Below are 20,808 nucleotides of genomic sequence, written 5' to 3'. Positions count from 1 at the left end.
CAGGACCTGGTACAAAAGCCCTTAGCAGAAATAAGATTAGGAGGAGGAGGAGCGAAAATGTCACAAGTCACCGGGGAGGGCTTTATGTCAGTTCCCACCCTGCCATTAACTACTTAATTCACCTATCTTCAGTTTCCTCATCTATAAAATGAGGGAATCCTTAAAACCCCTTCCAGTTTTATAATCCGACTGTGCCTTCTTTGCTAGGCTCTTCCAGTCCCCCAGAATCAGGAAAATCAAGTCGATTGAAATCAGCCTCCTGAGATAATAACCACCTAGTGAGACTGCTGTGAGAATGAGATAAGCATATAAAGTGTTTGCTCGCAAAGTACCTGGGACATGGTAAGTGCTCTGTACACGTTAGGTGTACTTGCTAACCCTTCTATTTCCCCCAACAAGAATGTGAGTCCCATAAGAGCAAGAACCCTGTAGGTCCTGTTCAACTCATGTCTGGAGCACATCTTGAATTGAATTGAACTCAATTGATAATCTAAGCATCCTGCCTCTCCAAGTTCCCTGGACTTCAGTTTCCTCAAGGGCAGATAAAGGAGTCACTAGAATCCCTTCCAGTACTACAGCTTTAGGACGGTTCTTATCCCTCCTTTTCTTGCCTAGGAGTCTAAACATGCAGGTTGAAGTTCACACCCAAGAAAACCGTAAACCACTTTGGGTTTGGAACGTGAGCCTGGGGCCTGGGACCTGGGGCCTGAGCCCGCCCCCTTTGCGGCTCCGCCCCCTAGCGCTGCAAATCCTGGGCCCTGATTGGCTGGCCAGCCGACTACCTCTCAGGAGGTGTCCTCTGCCGCCATTGTGCGGCGCTGGTCCCCTCAGTGGGCACCCGCTGCGGCCAGTGTTTTGGGCCCTCCCCCTCGCTTCTCGCTCTCCTGCCCGGGGAGCCCGGCAGGTCCGGGACTCCCGTCCGTGCCGGTGCGGGCGCCGGCATGTGGCTGTGGGAAGACCAGGGGGGCCTCTTGGGCCCCTTCTCCTTCCTGCTGGTGGTGCTGCTGTTGGTGACGCGGAGCCCGGTCAATGCCTGCCTCCTCACCGGCAGCCTCTTCGTCCTGCTGCGCGTCTTCAGCTTTGAGCCGGTGCCCTCCTGCAGGGCCCTGCAGGTGCTCAAGCCCCGGGACCGCATTTCCGCCATCGCCCACCGCGGCGGCAGCCACGACGCGCCCGAGAACACGCTGGCGGCCATTCGGCAGGTGAGCCCCCCACGCCTCGCGCCCCTCGGTTCTCCCGAGAGCTCGGGACTTATGCTTTAACTTCCCAGGGTTCCCCGATCTTCTCGGGACGGCCTTCCCACTTCCTCATTCGTCCGCAAGTCACACTCCTGGCCTCTGATCCCTCCCAATGTCTAGAGATCTCCCGACTTCAGGTTTTATATTTGCAGACGACAGCAGATATGTATAAAGTTTCTGTGCGCCTGGCGCTGAGGTTACAGCCAGGAACAAGGTCAGATGGGTCCCTGGTTTACAGAGTGTACATTGGAGTCGGGGAGGCAAGCCTTAAACAAGTAAACACATAAATGAGATAACTTTAAGACAGTGAAAAGTGCAATGAAGACATCGGATAATGAGATAAAGAATGACTGGAGGAACTCGAGGGGAAGAGTTTTGCTCTTTTATTTAGATGGAGTAGTCAAGAGAAATCATCTCTGAAGAAGCGACATTTGAGCAGAAGCGAATTATAAGAAGCCAGGCAGGTACAGATGGTCGTGAGATAGGAATAATACTGCAGCATTCAGGCAACAGAAAAGGCAGTGTGTGACCTGACTTCAAAGACTTGTGTGTGAATGAAGCAGGAAATGGGTCGGGTCAAATAGGGTCTTGGTCAGTAATTAAGGTTAGTCTAAATAGAACACCCTTCACAGGACATATCTTTGCTTGTTGTCTAAATTACTTGAGTCACCCCCTTATCACCTTTCCCCCAAACACACGCATTCACACTTGCACAACCCTTGCACCTGGACTAATATCAGTTTTTGCCCCCTCCTTACACAAGGCACTCCTGTAACTTTGATAACTCTCAGCTCTTAGCATTCTCCTGGCTTCATAATGACAGCTTACAGGAGTGAGAGGGCTTTTTCAGTGGATTGGGCTATTTTGCATCTGTGTAAATATATCTGATTCTTCCTTCCCTTCCCCCTCCCAACTTTTTTTTTTTTTTTTTTTTTTTTTTGACAGAGTCTCACTCTTTTACCCAAGCTGGAGTGTTCTTGTGCCTCAGCCTCCTGAGTAGCTGGGATTACAGACACCCACCACTACACCCAGCTAATTTTTTATTTGTAGTAGAGACGGGGTTTCACTATGTTGGCCAGGCTGGTCCTGAACTCTTGGCCTCAAAGTGATCCACCCGCCTTGGCCTCCCAAGGTACTAGGATTACAGGTGTGAGCCACCACACTTGGCCTCCCTCATGTCCTATTTATTTACTTATTTATTTGAGACGGAGTTTCGCTCTTGTTGCCCAGGCTGGAGTGCAGTGGGGCTATCTTGGCTCACCACGACCTCTGCTTTTTGAGTTCAAGCAATTCTCCTGCCTCAGCCTCCCAGGTAGCTGGGATTACAGGCCTGTGCCACCACGCCCAGCTAATTTTGTATTTTTAGTAGAGACAGGGTTTCTCCTTCTTGATCAGGCTGGTCTTGAACTCCAACCTCAGGGGATCTGCCTGCCTTGGCCTCCCAAAGTGCTGGGATTACAAGCGTGAGCCACTGTGCCCAGCCTATTTTTCAATTTTTAATTTTAATTTTTTTTTTAGAGGGAGTTTCACTATCTCCCAGGCTGGAGTACAGTGGTGCAACCTTGGCTCACTGCAACCTCTGTATCCCAGGTTCAATTGGTTCTCCTGCCTCAGCCTCCTGAGTAGCTGGGATTACGGGTGACCGCCACCACGCCCAGCTAATTTTTATATTTTTAGTAGGGTTTCTCTGTGTTAGCCAGGCTGGTCTCGAACTCCTGACCTCCACTGATCCACCTTGGCCTCCCAAAGTGCTGGGATTACAGGCATGAGTCACTATACCCGACCCCTGATATCTAATTTTATTTTTATTATTATTTTATTTATTTATTTTGAGACAGTTTCACTCTTGTTGGCCAGGCTGGAATGCAATGACACAATCTTGGCTCACCGCAACCTCAGCCTCTCTGGTTCAAGCAATTCTGCCTCAACCTCCTAAGTAGCTGGGATTACAGGCGTGAGCCACCGTGCACAGCCAAGATTTATACTTTTAAAGCTGCACTCTGGCCCATGTGGAGAATGTACTGTGGGTGCAATTTCATTCTTTTGCCACTGTTTATAATAGTGTATCTGGTTTTGGAATACACTTAATTCACATTTCTCAAGTTTTTTCCCTGCCTTTCAAACTGTAAATCTTAAGATCCTCCTCAGAGAGGGACCCCCCGACCCTATACCCTGGGGGAAGGAATGCTGACAGCCTGAAGCTTTCATAAAAACTTAAGAGGAATTTTAAAAAAAATAAAAATAAACAACAAAGAAAACCTAAGAGAACCTGAAGCCAATTGGTCAGAAGTTTCAGGGGCCCCAGCTTGCTATTTGTGTCTGGAGGAGGGTGAGGTGCAGTCTTGGGGACTAAGCCCTCAACCTGTGATCTGATGCTGTCTCCAGGTAGATAGTGTCAGAATTGAGTCGGAGGATACCCAGCTGGTGTCCACTACTTGTTGGCGAGGAAAAACCCCCACATTTTTGGTTATGAAGTCGGGGTTGATTGTTATTATGTGAGAGCAGAGGAAAAACATGATGTGCTTTTCCAAAGTAGTTGTACATCTGTATTACATGGGAAAAGGGAAAGATTTAAATAAGGCAGAAAAATCTCCACCCATAAAGGACATTATTGATAAATTTGACTATATTACCTTTAAAGATGTGTTTAAAAGGGCCAGGTGCAGTGGCTCACACCTGTAGTCCCAGCACTTTGGGAGGGGACATAATAAATAACAATGGCTAACATTTATTAAAATCTTAACTATTCACTAGCACTAGTGCTCTGTGTTGTTTATGGGTACTTAAGTACAAACCTATAAGAGGGTGACATGGGAATGATATACACCAACTTTAAGATGATAATTGCATCTGGAGAGGAGAGGAGGAGAATGAAAGGGAGAGTTTTCAGCTATATCTGTAGTGTTGATAGTAAAATCAACACTACAATCAAAAGCAGATAAGAGCGTATCCTAGCTTGTGCAGCTCTGGGCAAGTTTCTTACTCTTTCTTTGTCTCAGTTTTCTCATCTGTTAAATGAGAATATTAATAGTACCTGCTTCAGGGTTTTGAGGATCAAATGAGTTAATACATTTAAAGCACTTCGGAGAGTGCCTGGCAAATAGAAAAGGCTCAATAAATAATAGTTTTGTTTCTTTATTTTTTAGGGCAGAAACAGATTGAGGAAAACAGGTTGAAACATTCACATATTAAATCTTTTTTACTCTATATGTTTGCAATAGACCATGACTTAAAATTTTAAAAATTAGGCCGGGTGCTGTGGCTCACGCCTATAATCCCATCACTTTGGGAGGCTGAGGGGTGTAGATCACAAGGTCAGGAGTTTGAGACCAGCCTGGCCAATATGGTGAAGCCCTGTCTCTACTAAAAATACAAAAATTAGCCGGGCGTGCTGGTGGTCACCTGTGGTCCCAGCTACTCGGGAGGCTGATAGAGGAGAATTGCTTGAACCTGGGAGGCGGAGGTTGCAGCGAGCCAAGATCGCACCACTGCATTCCAGCCTGGATGACAGAGAAAGACTCCGTCTCAAAAGACAAAATTAAAATTAAAAATCTTGATCATGGCTGGGCACAGTAGCTCACACCTGTAATCCCACACCTGTAATCCCATAGTTGAGACAGGAGGATTGTTTGATCTCAGGAGTTCAAGACCAGGCTGGGCAACATGGTGAAACCCCATTTCCGCAAAAAATACAAAAATTAGCTGGCGTTGGGGGTACTTGCCTGTAGTCCCAGCTACTTGGGAGGCTGAGGTCGGAGGATGGCTTGAGCTCAGGGAGCAGAGGTTGCAGTGAGCTGAGATCATACTACTGAACTCTAGCCTAGGCAACAGAAGCAGATCCTGTATTAAAAAAAAAAAAAAAGAAACCTTGATCATAATGAGCATTTCACATTTTTATTGTGATAAGGAAGCCAAGGAAGCAAACATTAGATAGTGTGTCTCCAGAGGAGCATGGCTTGTATAATTTAAGGTTCAAATTCCCTTTTTAGATAAATTCTAATCTACCTCATTAAGCTTACCAACTTATTGGCCAACAGCCAATGCTGCTTACATAAAATGTGGTCTGTCCTAGAAGCAAGTGTGATGTCTTTGTGGTAGAGGGTAGAATTGAACCACCAAAAACCTGACTCATTCATGCCAAAGTAGTGAAATATCTGACTAATCAACAAACATAGGGTAATCATCAGAGCTGCCATACCAACAAAGAGTGTAGGTAAACAGTGGAATTGTTCTAGTATTTGTAAGCCATTGATGACCCATATAGTTAAAGCATTCAGAGAAAACATAAGTTTCTGAAGTCTCCCAGTCTTCCACTGTGAAAGTGAGAAGAGTGGGGAAATTAAAGTTTTTAAGGAATCCATCAGCTAGGAGTTGAAGTAAGGTTGTATACACAGGAAACAGAAACAGGTCAGGATCGCTGTTTGGTGGGGGAAGCAGAAGGAAAAGGAATCAATAAGGACAGCTGTCTTAGCCAGCCCTACTGGACTTTTGGGGTGATTAGAGGTAAAATGATATTTGTGACCATTTGACAGTAATATTGTTGATTTTTTTTAAGGCAGCTAAGAATGGAGCAACAGGCGTGGAGCTGGACATTGAGTTTACTTCTGATGGGATTCCTGTCTTAATGCACGATAACACAGTAGATAGGACAACGGATGGGACTGGTCGATTGTGTGATTTGACATTTGAACAAATTAGGAAGCTGAATCCTGCAGCAAACCACAGACTCAGGTAAGTAGTTTATTGTCACTTAAACACATCTTTTAGCTTTTATTGGAAATGACAGATGGACACTGGTGCCTTCTAATTACATCTGCCCCAGGAGAGTTGTCTTGTTTTGTTTTGAACTGTACATAGGTCTCCTAAGTAATGAACAGGTGCCAGGAACAACAGAAATACAGAATTATATTTTCAGTCTTTCCTACTGAGGATAAATTTGGCTTCAGAATTATTCTCAAGATAATACTCTGTCTTGTCACTATGGAATCATGAGGCTGAAAGCCATTGCTTGGCAATCTTCTTGCCTTCAGGTGTACCAAGAAGCAAATTAGACATTATATATATATATATATATATTAAAAGCTTCAAGTAATAGTATAATATCACTTTTAACTTAACCCATTTAATTCTTCTGATCCTCATAACAAACTTCTAAGGAATCACAGAATTGTAGGAATAGAAAGCATCCTAGAAATCATCTAGAATAGCACTTTGCAGTAGAACTGTAGGCAGACAGGAGGCTGAGGCAGGAGAATTGCCTGAACCCAGGAGGCGGAGGTTGCGGTGAGCCGAGATCGCGCCATTGCACTCCAGCCTGGGTAACAAGAGCGAAACTCCGTCCCAAAGAAAAAGAAAAAAAAAAAAAAAAAAAAGAACTGTAGGCAGAAAAGAATATAGGTACACTTGAGAATTACAAGTCCAGGTTGCTCGAATTGCTCTTGACCGTCATCAGATATTTTATTGTTCTGCTTATCCAAGGGAAAGGCGAGTTTAAATATTATAATGACATTGCAGCTAATAACATGTCAGGTTCAAAGTTAATACTTAAAGCAAAAAATGCTTAGGCTCATCATTACCCTTAAAAATCTTTTAAGGGAGGACTGAGTCCATTTCTCTGGAATTTGTGTATCCTAGGGGGAAAAAATTATAATTTTCAAAAAATCCCTTAAGACACCATAGCAAAGGCAACACACCATCCCAATATCTTTAAGACAACCAGTCTTTGCTCCACTATTGGAACAGAGTGTGTTTTCTATGACTGAACGCTAAATGAAGTAATCGGCTTGTGTTTACAGATCATATTGTGGGAAAAAATAGATATTTTCTCTAGAATTATGCTCAGTATGATGAGATGCTTGTCCTGAGAAGAGGGTAAGGAGGAAACTAAGATCAGCCAAAGGAACAACAAATTCAGGTGTCCCATCTTTCACTCTTGGGGAATAGAAATTGATTAGAATGGCTGAGAGAATTGCCTATAATGTTTAAATTATCCTTTTTTTTTTTTTTTTGAGATGGAGTTTCACTCTTGTTGCCCAGGCTGGAGTGCAATGGCGCAATCTCGGCCCACTGCAACCTCACCTCCTGGGTTCAAGCGATTCTCTCACTTCAGCCTCCCAAGCAGCTAGGACTACAGGCATGCACCACCACACCTGGCTAATTTTTGCATTTTTTGTAGAGATGGGGTTTTGTAGAGATGTTGGCCAGGCTGGTCTTGACTTTCTGACTTCAGGTGATCTACCCACCTCAGCCTCCTAATGTGCTGAGATTACAGGCTTGAGCCCACCGTGCCTGGCCTATCCTTACCCTTTTTTTAAAGTATGATCTTACAGTTGAAATAATGCAGTTGAATTAGCATAAGTTAAATAATAATTTTATTATGAGAGAAAAGCTGATTTCTTTTGTATCAAGCACTTAGCCTTCATTTTCTTTATCAGAAAATAATGTATTCAAAAATTATTTATTTTAAACAGTTGCACTTAAATAAATGCACAATATAGTTAACAGATTTATGTATTCCTAGGAATTTCCCCTGCATAGGGTTCTATTAGAGAAATTATAATCTGAAAATTAAGTCTGAGTTTTCCAACGGTGGCATATATTCTGCCCTTTGGGGAGTAGGGTTATTAATAATGTTATTAATTCAATGGAGGTTCAGTGATTTATTAAAAAGTTAAATGATTTTTGTTGTTGTTGCTGGTCTTTGGTCAAGAATATCTGTATCTGAACACATGGAGGTTTCTGAATGATAGAGCACCCAGAAAGGGCACAGAAGCTCTCCACCCCTTTCCCCCTACCTCACCCTATGCATGTCTTCATCTGGATCCCGTGTAACATCCTTTATAATAAACCTGTAAATATGTTTATTTGAGTTCCACAAGCCACTCTAACAAATTAATTGAACCCAAGGAGGAGGAGGTGGGAACCCCAGTGTACAGCTAGTGTCAGAAGCACAAAATCACCAGAAAAGGAAAACAAATGAAAACAAAACAAACAGAAAAATAATATCCATTATACAATGTAAGAAACTAAAGACCATCAATCTCTAATCTCTGAGCTCAGGTATCTGTGTGCTTCACTTCTACTCATCTATAAGTCTTGTGTTTTCAGTGCTCACTTATCACCAGGATATGAATTAAAAATGTCTTGGGCACCACCATGTGGTCCAGTTGTCTTAACCTTTATAAAAGTGCTTGTGCAAGCCATTTACTTGTTGCTTCTTACACAATTACAGCCTAACCTACTTGTGGTTAAAAGCAGCCGTAGCATGTTTGAAGGTCTCATGCAATAAAAGGGAAGTTTATGACTGCATTTAGTCTGTACTTACTGGATACTTTGAGTTTTGTCAGTCCCAAGTACAGCAAACTCTGGATAATATGATTAAATACTACCTCCATGATACTACCCCTTTCGACCTTCTTATCAGCTTTGCTAAATATGGAATGGTTGACTAGCTAGAGCAATCAGGAGAGAGAAAGAAATAAAAGGCATCGAAAGTGGAAAAAGAGGAAGTCAGATTGTCCCTCTTGGCAGACAACATGATTTTGTATGTAGAAAAACCTGAGGACGTCACCAGAAAACTGTTAGAACTGATAAACAAATTTAGTAAAGTTGCAGTATATAAAATCAGTAGCATATCTATACACAAATAATGAACTAGCTGTAAAATTAAGAAAGCAATCCCATTTACATAGCTACCAAAAAAAAAATTAAAACCAGTAAAATACCTAGGAGTAAATATAACCAAAGAGGTAAAAGACCTGTACAAGGAAAACTACAAAACACTGATGAGAAAAATTAAAGAGGACACAAACAAATGGAAAGACATTCCATGGTTAGGGGTCAGATGAATTAGTATTCTTAAAATGACCATTCTACTCAAAATAATCTACAATTCAGTGCAATCCCTATCAAAATATCAAAAACATTCTTCAGAGAACTAGAAAAACAACAATCCTAAACTTCATATGGAACCATAAAGAAGCCCAAATCACTAAAGCAATACTGAGAAAAAAGGACAAAGCTGGATGTATCATACTACGTCACTTCGAGATATACTACAAAGCCACAGTAACCAAAACAGCATGGTATTGGTATAAAAACAGACACGCAAAATAGACACATAGGCCAATGGAATACAATAGAGAACCAAGAAATAAATCCACATATTTACAGCCAACTGATTTTCCATGAAGGCACCAAGAACATACAGTAGGGGAAAGGACACTCTCTTTAATAAGTGGTACTGGGAAAACTGGATATCCATATGCAAGAGAATGAAACTAGACCACTATCTCTCATCATATTAAAAAAGTCAGCACAAAATGGATTGAAAGTTTAAATTTAAGACCAGAAACTATAAACCTACTAGAAGAAAACACAGGAGAAAGGCTTTAGGACATTGGTCTAGGCAAAGATTTTATGGCTAAGATCTTAAAAGCACCGGTAACAAAAACAGGCAAATGGGACTATATTAAACTAAAAAGTTTCTGCACAGCAAAGGAAACAATCAACAGAGTAAAAAGACAACCTAGTGAAGAGGAAAAAAATATTTGCAAACTATTCCACTGACAAGTAATTAATATCCAGAATATATAAGGAACTCAACAGCAAAGACAATAATAATCCCATTAAAAATATCTACCCAAATCCTAATTTGAATAGACATTTTTCAGAAGTGGACACACAAATGGCCAACAGGCATATGAAAAAATTCTCAACATCACAAATTATTAGGGAAACACAAATCAAAATTACAATGAAATATTCAGTTAGAATGGCCATTATTAAAAAGATTCTTTAAATAACATGCTGGCGAGAATACAGAGCAAAGGGAACTCTTATATTCTGAATGTAAATTAGTGCAGCCATTATGGAAAACAGTATGGAGGTTTCTCAAAAAACTAAAAATAAAGTACTCCCATACAATCTCATAATCCCACTAGTTGGTATCTATCCAAAGGAAAGGAAACTAGTGTATCAAAGGCATACTTGCATCCCTGTGTTTATTGCAGTACTATTCACAATAGCCAAGATATGGAATCAGCTTGTGTTTATCCGTGGATAAATGGATAAAGAAACTAGTACATATACTCAGTGGAATACCATGTAACCATAACAAAGAATGATATCCTGTCATTTGCAGCAACATGAATGGAACTGAAGGTATTATGTTAAATGAAATAAGCCAAGCACAGAACAGGAAATATTACATGTTGTCACTCATATATGGGAGCTAAAAGAGTTGGTCCCATGGAGGTAGAGAGGAAAATGATAGTTACCAGAGGCTGGGAAGGGTATGGGGTAGGGAGAAGGGGAGAATGAAGAGAGTTTAGAGTACAAACATATTAGAAGGCATAAATTCTAGTGTTCAATAACACAGTAGGGTGATTATAGTTAACAATCTGTTGTATATTTCAAAATAGCTAGGAGATTTGGATGTTCCTAACACAAAGAAATGATAAATATTTGGGGTGATGGACATCCTAAAATACCCTGATTTGATCAATTATACATTGTATGCATGTATCAAAATATCACATAAATACATATAAGTCTATAGCAATAAAATAGTGGAAAAAATGTAATTTGGTTCAAATTCTTACAATGGGACAGGCACGGTGGGTCATACTATAATCCTAGCACTTTGGGAGGCCAAGGCAGGTAGATCACTTGAGGTCAGGAGTTTGAGACCAGTCTGGCCAACATGATGAAACCCCGTCTCTACTAAAAACACAAAAATTAGCCGGATGTGGTGGTGCCCACCTGTAGTCCCAGCTACTCAGGAGGCTAGGGTAGGAAAATTGCCTGAACCCAGGAGTTGGTGTTTACAGGGAGCTGAGATTGTACCACTGCACTCCAGCCTGGGCAACAGAGCGAGACTGTCTCAAAAAACAAACAACTCATTCCATCCTGGGTGACAACAGCAAAACTCCGTCTCAAAAAAAAAAAAAAAAGGGTTTCTTTGGCCAGGCACAGTGGCTCACGCCTGTAATCCCAGCACTTTGGGAAACTGGTGGATGAATCACCTGAGGTCAGGAGTTCAAGACCAGTCTGGCCAATAATACAAAAAATTAGCCGGGTATGGTGGCACACACCTGTAGTCCCAGCTATTCAGGAGGCTGAGGCAGGAGAACCGCTTGAATCTGGGGAATAAAGGTTGCAGTGAGCTGAAATCATGCCACTGCATTGCAGTCTGGGTGACAGAGCAAGACTCCATCTCAAAAAATAAGACAAAAAAATCTTACAGTAAATGATCCTTGCTTTGGTGGAAGAAAAGAAGTTGGAGAAAACATTCTTTCCTTTTGATTGGGCAACATTTGCAAAATGTCTGTTATAATACAATTTATCTCTTTCTCTTTTTTCCTACAATATATTTTCTCCTCTCTTACAGGAATGATTTCCCTGATGAAAAGATCCCTACCTTGAGGGAAGCCGTTGCAGAGTGCCTAAACCATAACCTCACAATTTTCTTTGATGTCAAAGGCCATGCAAACAAGGTACAGTTTAAACTATGGACTTCACTTTGTTAAAAAGCCATCTTATTTCATTGCTAGTCATTTCCAAAATTGTATCTATTTTGTTATTTATTCTTTTTAAAAATTATTTTTATAAATTATTTGTTTAATGGAAGTGCACAATGCAGAAATCTATATTTAAGGAAACAGTAAATTATGGAACGTTTTAACCTTTTATAGAACCTTTACAAAACTTCTGATATTCAATAACCAGCACAAAATGGAAGAGTCAAGTTTCTATTATTTGCATAAAGCACATACAAAAGATATTAAGTAAACAGTAAAAAGGTACTTCTAGAAAAAACCACTTAAGTAAGCTCATAAAAAGGAATTCAGGAGTTGTACACAAGACCAGTTTTATCTAGCCTAAAAGTTAAGGGCCTTATGGACAACTATGGACTGCATTTAAAGAGAATTTTATTAAAAGTCTCTAATAGTTAACAGAACATATTAAAAGCCATATTAAAAGCTTCTCATAGTTAACAGAACATATACCTTTTACATAGATGTATCCCTTTGTATAATTTCTGTTATGTATAGTTTTATTATTCATTGATTTTAGCAGATATATTTTTATCAGAAAATCGGTTATTTTCTTTAAATTTTAGGGTATGCACTTTTACTCATATTATTACAGTGAAAATTAGTGGGAAAATATGATTCCAATTACATTTGTTCTCTTATAACCAGCTTTTCAAGTGCAAGTGCTCTTTTCCCCCTTTGGGCAACTTGAGGATTTTTCCCCTAGCAGCATTAATAATCAGTAACAGCCATCTACTGGTTAAGAATTCTGATAAAGCCAATTTTAAAAAATTAATCCCATGATATCACTGACCCCATTGTTAAAACCTGAAATGGGCCAGACACAGTGGCTCCTGCCTGTAATCCCATCACTTTGGGAGCCCAAAGCAGGTAGATCACCTGAGATCAGGAGTTTGAGACTAGTCTGGCCAACATGGTGAAACCCTGTCTTTACTAAAAATACAAAAATTAGCTGGACTTGGTGGCAGGTGCCTGTAATCTTAGCCACTCAGGAGTCTGAGGCAGGAGAATTGCTTGAACCGGGGAGGCAGAGGTTGCAGTGAAGTGAGATTACACTGTTGCACTCCAGCTTGGGCAACAGAGTGACACTGTCTCAAAAAAAAAAAAAAAAAAACCACCTGAAATGTGGCCTAAGTATAGACTCTAACTTTGTTATAGTTAACTCCCATTTTTGAAGAAATAAAAGAGCATGGTAACTAATTTGTTATTCTGGTAAACTGATAGTCGTATATGTCTATGTTTTCCAGTCAGTCTGTGTTGGAATCACCTGGAATATCTATGTTAAAATACAAATTCCTGGGCTATTCTCCCTAGGGAAGAGATTCTGAAAATGTCTAGGGTGGGCTCAAGGAACATGTATTTTTAATGAGCACCTCAGGTGCTCCTTGGTGATGTTGCAGCCCACATTTGGGAACCCTGATAGGTCCTACATTTCACCCACAGCAAACTGAGTTCCATGCTTATCCTCTTAGAGTCTTTCTTTTTTTGAGACAGAGTCTCGCACTGTCACCAAGGCTGGAGTGCATTGGTGCAATCTTGGCTCTGCAATCTCAGCAGATGCAACCTATGCCTCTGGGGTTCAGGCAATTCTCCTGCCTCAGCCTCTTAAGCAGCTGGGATTACAGGCGTGCACCATCATACCTAGCAAGTTTTTGTATTTTTAGGAGAGATGGGGTTTTGCCATGTTGGCCAGGCTGTGGTCTCAAACTCCTGGCCTCAAGTGATCCTCCTGCCTTGGCCTCCCAAAGTGCTGGGATTACAGGCATGAGCCACCACACCTGGCTTCTCCTGAATAATTTTTTTTAAAAAGTAGAAATTTTTAAAAACATCTAGCTATTTGTGTTTTCTGGGTGGGTACTCATTGGTGTTCAGCCAAGACTGGGCAGAACATAGTGACCTAGTTCACCAAGATGGTAGTAGTGAGGGGCAAATATAGGCAACAAAGGGGAGCTAGTAAAGAGCACAGTGGCCAAGATCATGGGCTTTGGAGTCCAACAGACCTTGACTGAGCCCTTATTACAGGGTAACCTTAACCTTGATGAGCTTCAGTTTCTTCATGGGTAAAATGGGGATACGAAAATCAGTACCACATAGGGTTGTTCTGAGAATTAAATAATGTAAATGTGAAGAGTTTACAGTGCATGTCTTTGTTCGAACGGCAAAGAAAAAAAAAGCATTAGTTCTATAGCTTGCCTTCAGCTGCATTAGTGAAGAGGAGGCATGACATGAATAATCTGTGTTCTTTTTTATTTTGGTGAGGGAATGCATTTTGTTCATCATATTTGGTTAGGGGTATATGTGACATTCCAAAAATTAGCAGTGTTTCACAAATTATGCAGCAGCACCATTGCGTCCCATATGGCTGGTGACTTTCTTCTTGTTAGCTGCTATTGATGTCACTTCACTAGGAGTTACAAAACAATGTTTAAATTCTATAATGTCTTCTTCATTTCTTAGCTAGACTACTATAAAAAGAAACTTCTGTTCACCTTGTGAAGAACTGGGAGGCTCTTAATTCTTCCCAGTCCCTCCTACCTCTGCCCCATCGCTTCTCCCTCCATATTGGTGATGGGTGATGCATCCCTGGACTAAGAAATCTACCCTCTGTAGTTCCCAGACTAGCTAGCTCAAGTTTCATTTGGAAAGGGCAGAGAGTGATAGAGTTGTGGGCACAAAAGGAATTTTCATAGTGGCTAGACTAGGGTATGAGGCAAGGAAAATTGTGCCTCTGGCCTATGGCTTACAACACTTTTCAAAAATATGACAAAAGGGATGAGGCCCTCAGAGGGAGTAAAGCAGCAGTACCCCAGCTTCTTCCTTTTTTGCTGCTGGTGTGAGTTTAAAATGCATCCCAGTGGATAGTAGACTCTGCCAATACTTTCAGCATCTCTATTGCTAGTAAACTTCTGTTTTATTCCACAGGGTTGTACTTAATATATGATAGTTATTGGCCAGGGCATCACATTTTAATCAATTTTAAATATACAAATCTCTTTATTTTACAGGCTACTGAGGCTCTAAAGAACATGTATATGGAATTTCCTCAACTGTACAATAGTAGTGTTGTCTGTTCTTTCTTGCCAGAAGTTATCTATAAGGTAACATTTAGGATTTTTCTTGTACATATTAGGTGGGCTGGTGGAGATAATAGCAGTGGGCTGTGTAAGCATAGATACATGCCTATTAATTTGAATGGAATCAAGGTCACAGTTGATAAGCTCCTCTTTTAAACTAACAAGAGAAATTCCAGAAGGTGAGTATACTCATACCCCTTACAGAATGCCATGATTCCTCTTTTGCCTCTTCTTTTATGTTGCTCATAGGCTCACTCAGATTACTGTGGTAAAATTCTCAGAACAGAAAAGAATTATGTAGCCCCTATTTTTCACCAACTAACAGCAGGACATACCTTTAATAAAATAAACTCTTAATTATGGAGAATCTAAACCATGCAAAAAATAGAACAGTACATTGTATCCTCCTTTAACTGTGATCCAGGCCATTTCACCCATAACCCCATTGTTCCTCCCCAGTGTTATTTTGAAGCAAAATTTATCATTCCATCTATAAAACTGCATTAAGAATATTTTAAAAAGTGAATGCCTTTTTATTTTTTTAAAAGACAAGGTCTCCTTCAGTTTCCCAGGCTGTAATGCAGTGGTGTGACCACAGCTCACTGCACTCTTGACCTCCTAGGCTCAAGTGATCCTCCTGCCTTAGCCTCCCAAGTAGCTGGGACCACAGGCACACGCCACCATGCCCAGCTAATTTTTTTTTTTTTTTTTTTTTTTGTAGGGACAGGGTCTCTCTGTATTACCCAAGCAGTTCTCCAACTCCTAAGCTAAAGCGATCCTCCCACCTTGGCCTCCCAAAGTACTGGGATTACAGGCATGAGCCAGCATGACCAGCCTAGAGATGCCTTTTTAAAAACAACCACAATGCCATTGTCCCATCTAAAAATTAACAATAAATTCTTCATATTATCAAATATCCAGTCAGTGTATAAATTTTGACTTGTCTCGGAAATGCCATAGTTTTTTTTTTCATAAATTGTTCATTTGAATAGGACCCAAATAAGATCTTTGTGTTACAATCGTAAATCTTTTTTTTTTTTTATTTTGAGACAGAGTACCGCACTGTTGCCCAGGTTGGAGTACAGCGGTGTGATCTCAGCTCACTGTGACCTCTGGCTCCTGGGTTCAAGTGATTCTCTTGCCTCAGCCTCCCAAGTAGCTGGGATTACAGGCATACACCACCATGCCTGGCTAATTTTTGTATTTTTAGTAGAGACAGGATTTTGCTGTGTTGGCCAGGCTGGTCTCAAACTCCTGACCTCAGGTGATCTGCCTGCTTCGACCTCCCAAATTGCTGGGATTACAGGCGTGAGCCAGGTACCGCGCTGACAATTGTAAATCTTAAAACCTGCAGGCTCCATCTCTCTCTCTCTCTCTTTTTTTTGGTCCTTGTTTTGTATTTACTGAAGAAATCAGATTATTGTTTTGTAGAGTTTACCCAAGTCCAGATTTTGCTGATTATACCATGATATGGTTTAATATATTTTTCTCCTTATTTTCTATAAACTGGTAGAGCTGGAAGCTTGCCCTGATGAGATTAGGGTTGGTTATTCTTGGCAAGATAACTCTAGAGATGAGGGTGTTTTTCTGTCAGGAGACACTTGACAACTGTTTGACTCCTGTTGTTAGCTACTGTTAATGCTCATTGCCCAGATCTGTCCATTTTCTAGGGGGTTACAAAATGTTGATATTTTAATTCTGTTACTTCTTGCATTAGCTGAAATAGATCTATAAAAAGAAACTTTTCCTCCTCTACTATTTAGTTCCATGGCATTCTTCACCAGTGACCAACAGAGCATACATTGAAAAATTTTACAGTGAGGATAGAGCCTATCAATAGAAGCTATCATGGAGATGAATAGGGTCATGGGGCTTGCAGACATTTGGAACAGTGTTTCCCAAAATTCCTTGACCACTGAGTCCTTTAAAATATGTAAGACATTCCCCCAGAGGAGCACAAGAGCAGAGACTGAAGGAACTCCATCCACATCTCTCTATTTCTCCTTTGCTTTCTCCCATTTTCTCTTCACAATCCCTTCTCTCCCTTCCAACCTCACTTCCCCATCCCTCTCCCCAGCCCTACAACTCTTTCCAGCCATATGCTGTGGAAAGGGTCAAAACTAACCAGCCCATCATCGTGAATTGACCTTGGTTCCATCCTCACTGAGTTTTAATTATCTCTGGCCAGGATTCAAGTCAGTATCCAATTAAAAGTTTATTCTCGTGACACTGTTAAAATTTGATCCTGAGGTTGTAATTTTCCGATTTTAAAGATAGGATTCAGTTTTTTAAGGATTGTGGAAAAAACATGTTCTCATGTTTATTGCATATTAATGCTTCATATTCACATTATTGTCTTAAAGGATTTATAATAGAGAACTTATTTAGTAGATACTGTGGCAGGGTACCAACTATGACTGCCTCATCTGATCTAGCACATTGGCTAAATCTAAACTAATAAGTATTCAACGTTATATATGATCATTCACTTACTTCCCCCAAATTCCTTTTCAGATGAGACAAACAGATCGGAATGTAATAACAGCATTAACTCATAGACCTTGGAGCCTTAGCCATACAGGAGATGGGAAACCACGCTATGATACCCTCTGGAAGCATTTCATATTTGTGATCATGGACCTTTTGCTCGATTGGAGCATGCATAATATCTTGTGGTACCTGTGTGGAATTTCAGCTTTCCTCATGCAAAAGGATTTTATATCCCCGTAAGTTGGAAGGTTTTTAATTTTCCCCAGACACATGTCCTGAATGCTTTTCTTTGAAAGGAAGGATTAAGAGAGTAGACACCCTGAATTGATTCTGACCTGCAAAGCTTACCATGCCTCTAAATTGGATTGTCAATTTAGCTTTTTAGGTGGGAAGAGTTCAGGCATATTTCACTGTTTTCAAACCAAGTTGGTCACATATTATTGTTTTTTTGGTATATTTTGAAGAAAAAAAATGAACCTACAAAACTATGCTGAGAAAGGGATTTTATTTCTTGTGACTTTTTTTTTTTTTGAAAGCCAACACAGGATCCTGGGTAGAACCACAGTGAAGACATCCTGTGGGTACTAACCTCATACCTACCATCTTACATTAAGGCATTGCCCCATCTCTTCCAATAAAATTTCCATTTCCTAATCTGCTAGCAATCTCTAAATAATTTCTTTGGTAATTCTATATCTGTATATTTCAGCTGATTAGAGTTGTAAGTCTAGTATTATTTCAGACATGCATGATTCAGTTCAATAAATATTTGGTAAGTGCCTATACTATTGTAAGGTTCCATACTGAGAAGCTGAAGATGCAGTGGTGAAGAATCAAAGCCATGGTCTCTGCCCTCGTGATGTTTACAGCCCAATGGGGGAGAGAGAGATGCTAATCAAATAAAAATCCAATCAATATAAAGTTAAAATTAAGATACAGGCTATGCCAGAGAAGACTGTACACAGACTGTAATCTGATCTGGTCTAGGTTGTCAGAAACAGCATCCCCAAGGAAGTGACAGGAAAGCTAAGATCTGAAGGGTGAGTGGGAATTGGGAAGAATTCAGATCTGAGAGAAAAATACATGTAATGTGCTATGGCAGGAAGGAGCATGGTTCTTTCCAGGAATTGAAAGAAAATTAATATTCTTTCAATTAATTTCAATATCATCAGCACAGAAAAGAAAGGGGGAGTGTGGTGTGAGATGAAGCCAAAGAGACAGGTCAGGGCCAGGTCAGGCACACCTTCAGTGGCTGTGCCAGTACAGTTGTGGGTGGCAATCATTAGTGAGCTACTGAAATGTTTTAAGGAGGTTCACGGCATCCTGGGCTTTGGAACAGTTCCTCTGATCACAGTGCAGAGGCCAGGTAGGAGGCAATCTCTGGGCACTATTGGTATGCAGTGAACACCATACTTAGTAGCCATTAGAGATTCCTGAGACAGCTGGTTCCTATTCTAACAAGACTTGCTTTCCTCTTTCCCCAGGGCCTACTTGAAGAAGTGGTCAGCTAAAGGAATCCCGGTTGTTGCTTGGACTGTTAATACTTTTGATGAAAAGAGTTACTATGAATCCCATCTTGGTTCCAGCTACATCACTGACAGCATGGTGGAAGACTGTGAACCTCACTTCTAGACTTTTACCCTGGGACAAAATGGGTTCAGAAACTGCTAGGGGCTTCTTACAGGGATATCAAAATACCGTTTGTGCTAGCCCAGAGCCTGGGGAATCAGGTGACTCACACAGATGCAATAGTTGGTCATTGCATTTTTACCTGAACCAAAGCAAAACCCAGTGTTGCCACCATGCTTCATGGAATGCCAGAGTTCAACACTGTTGCTCTTGAAAATCTGGGTCTGAGCCGGGCGTGGTGGCTCAAGCCTGTAATCCCAGCACTTTGGGAGGCTGAGGCGGGTGGATCACGAGGTCAAGAGATCAAGACCATCCTGGTCAACATGGTGAAACCCCGTCTCTACTAAAAATACAAAAAATTAGCTGGGCTTGGTGGCGCGTGCCTGTAATCCCAGCTACTCAGGAGGCTGAGGCAGGAGAATTGCCTGAGCCCAGGAGGCGGAGGTTGTGGTGAGCCGAGATCGCGCCATTGCACTCCAGCCTGGGTAACAAGAGCGAAACTCCGTCTCAAAAAAAAAAAAGAAAATCTGGGTCTGAAAAAAGGCACAACAGCTCCTGCCCTGCCCCGCCCTGCTCTAGCTGAGGCACACAGGGAGACTTAGTGAAGATAAGCACAGATTGAATTGTACAATTTGGAAATGCAGATTTAAATGCATGAGACATGCATGATAACTCAGAGTTGACATTTTTAAACTTGCCACACTGACTTCAAGTATTTGTATTCAGCTATGTTAACATGTACTGTAGACATCAAACTTGTGGCCATGCTAATAAAATCATTAAAAGGAACACTAAAGGAAAACTGTGTGCCAAGCATCGTATCCTAAGGCATACGGAATCTGGGGAAGCCACTGTGCAATCCAGTGAGGCTTCAATGTGCAGCAACCAAAATGGTAGGGAGGTCTTGAAGCCAATGAGGGATTTACAGCATCTTGAGTGGAGAGCAGCAAACCACCAGGGGGCAGAGTTGCACTTTTCTACGCTAATTAGGAACCTCTGCAACAGATGTGATCATAGGCAATTAGAACTGGAAGAAACTTCCAAGGACATCTAGGTTTGTCCTCATGTTACAATTGAGGAAGCTAAACTCTGGAAGGGAGGGGTTGCCTCAAAAGTCACAGTTAAGCTGGGCACAGTGCCTTACGCCTATAATCCCAGCAACTCAGAAGGCCGAGGCAGGAGGATTACTTGAGGCCAGACTGGGCAACATAGCAAGACCCCATCTCTTTAAAAAAATTAGCCTGGCATGGTGGTACATGCCTATAGTCCCAGCTATTTGGGAGGCTGAGGTAGGAGGATCACTTGAGCCCAGAAGTTAAAGGCTGCAGTGAGCCATGATTATACCACAGCACTATAATTTTGGTGACACAGTGAGACCCTGACTCTTAAAAAAAAGAGAGAAAGAGAACTAGAACTTCTTGTTTACAGTTAGCAAGAAACTATACAAGTGGTTTAACATGCATTCTCTTAATCCATACAAAAGTCTTATGGAGGTGTTAACACTCTTTCTATTGATGAAGAAATGAGCCACTTACCCAAGGTGTCTTGAGTCTGGTACAATTGGCATTCAAATCCAGGTCAGTCTGCTTCCAGAGCCACTACCCTTACCCCTCACTGAATCTGCCTTTATATTGTTGAACCCACGATCCCAACTCTGTGCTCTTTCCAATTTGAACTTCCAGGGATTTCACTGTGAACTAAGTAGCAATATTAAAATGAAGTTGAATTTTTAAAAATAGCAACGTTATCTGACTCCTCTAGCTTACCCCCTCCCACCTTTCAACTCCATCTGTGGCCTTTGTCCAGGCCCACAGCTTAGCC

General features: G+C 41.2%; 1 protein-coding gene across 2 annotated transcripts; it reads left to right on the top strand.

Annotated features, from left to right (window-relative positions):
• Positions 1-765: 765 nt before the first annotated feature.
• Positions 766-20,725, top strand: GDE1 (glycerophosphodiester phosphodiesterase 1). 2 transcript variants are annotated; one of them, XM_032242824.1, is made up of 7 exons: positions 766-1,202; positions 5,794-5,969; positions 11,629-11,734; positions 14,800-14,892; positions 17,383-17,594; positions 18,843-19,209; positions 19,519-20,725. In XM_032242824.1, the coding sequence occupies exons 1-6, from the start codon at positions 942-944 to the stop codon at positions 18,988-18,990; spliced, it is 996 nt and encodes a 331-aa protein (XP_032098715.1). In that variant the 5' UTR covers positions 766-941; the 3' UTR covers positions 18,991-19,209; positions 19,519-20,725. The 2 variants fall into 2 exon arrangements, with proteins under 2 accessions (XP_032098715.1, XP_032098716.1); XM_032242825.1 differs by having other exon boundaries at positions 788-1,202; positions 5,798-5,969.
• Positions 20,726-20,808: the final 83 nt, after the last annotated feature.

Source organism: Sapajus apella, unplaced genomic scaffold, assembly GCF_009761245.1.
Source record: "Sapajus apella isolate SASKATOON/1434 unplaced genomic scaffold, GSC_monkey_1.0 scaffold51, whole genome shotgun sequence".
In the NCBI taxonomy this organism is placed as follows: domain Eukaryota; kingdom Metazoa; phylum Chordata; class Mammalia; order Primates; family Cebidae; genus Sapajus; species Sapajus apella.
The sequence above is the reverse complement of the archived record's forward strand: the minus strand, read 5'-3'. Positions and strand labels throughout refer to the sequence as shown.

What these genes read in the sequence shown, in the direction of transcription:
- GDE1 (XM_032242824.1), top strand. Translation starts at nt 942, where the DNA reads ATGTGGCTGTGGGAAGACCAGGGGGGCCTCTTGGGCCCCTTCTCCTTC. An exon ending in GCAGCAAACCACAGACTCAG is followed by an intron (nt 5,970 to 11,628) that starts GTAAGTAGTTTA and finishes CCTCTCTTACAG; the next exon opens with GAATGATTTCCCTGATGAAA. An exon ending in TGCCAGAAGTTATCTATAAG is followed by an intron (nt 14,893 to 17,382) that starts GTAACATTTAGG and finishes ATTCCTTTTCAG; the next exon opens with ATGAGACAAACAGATCGGAA.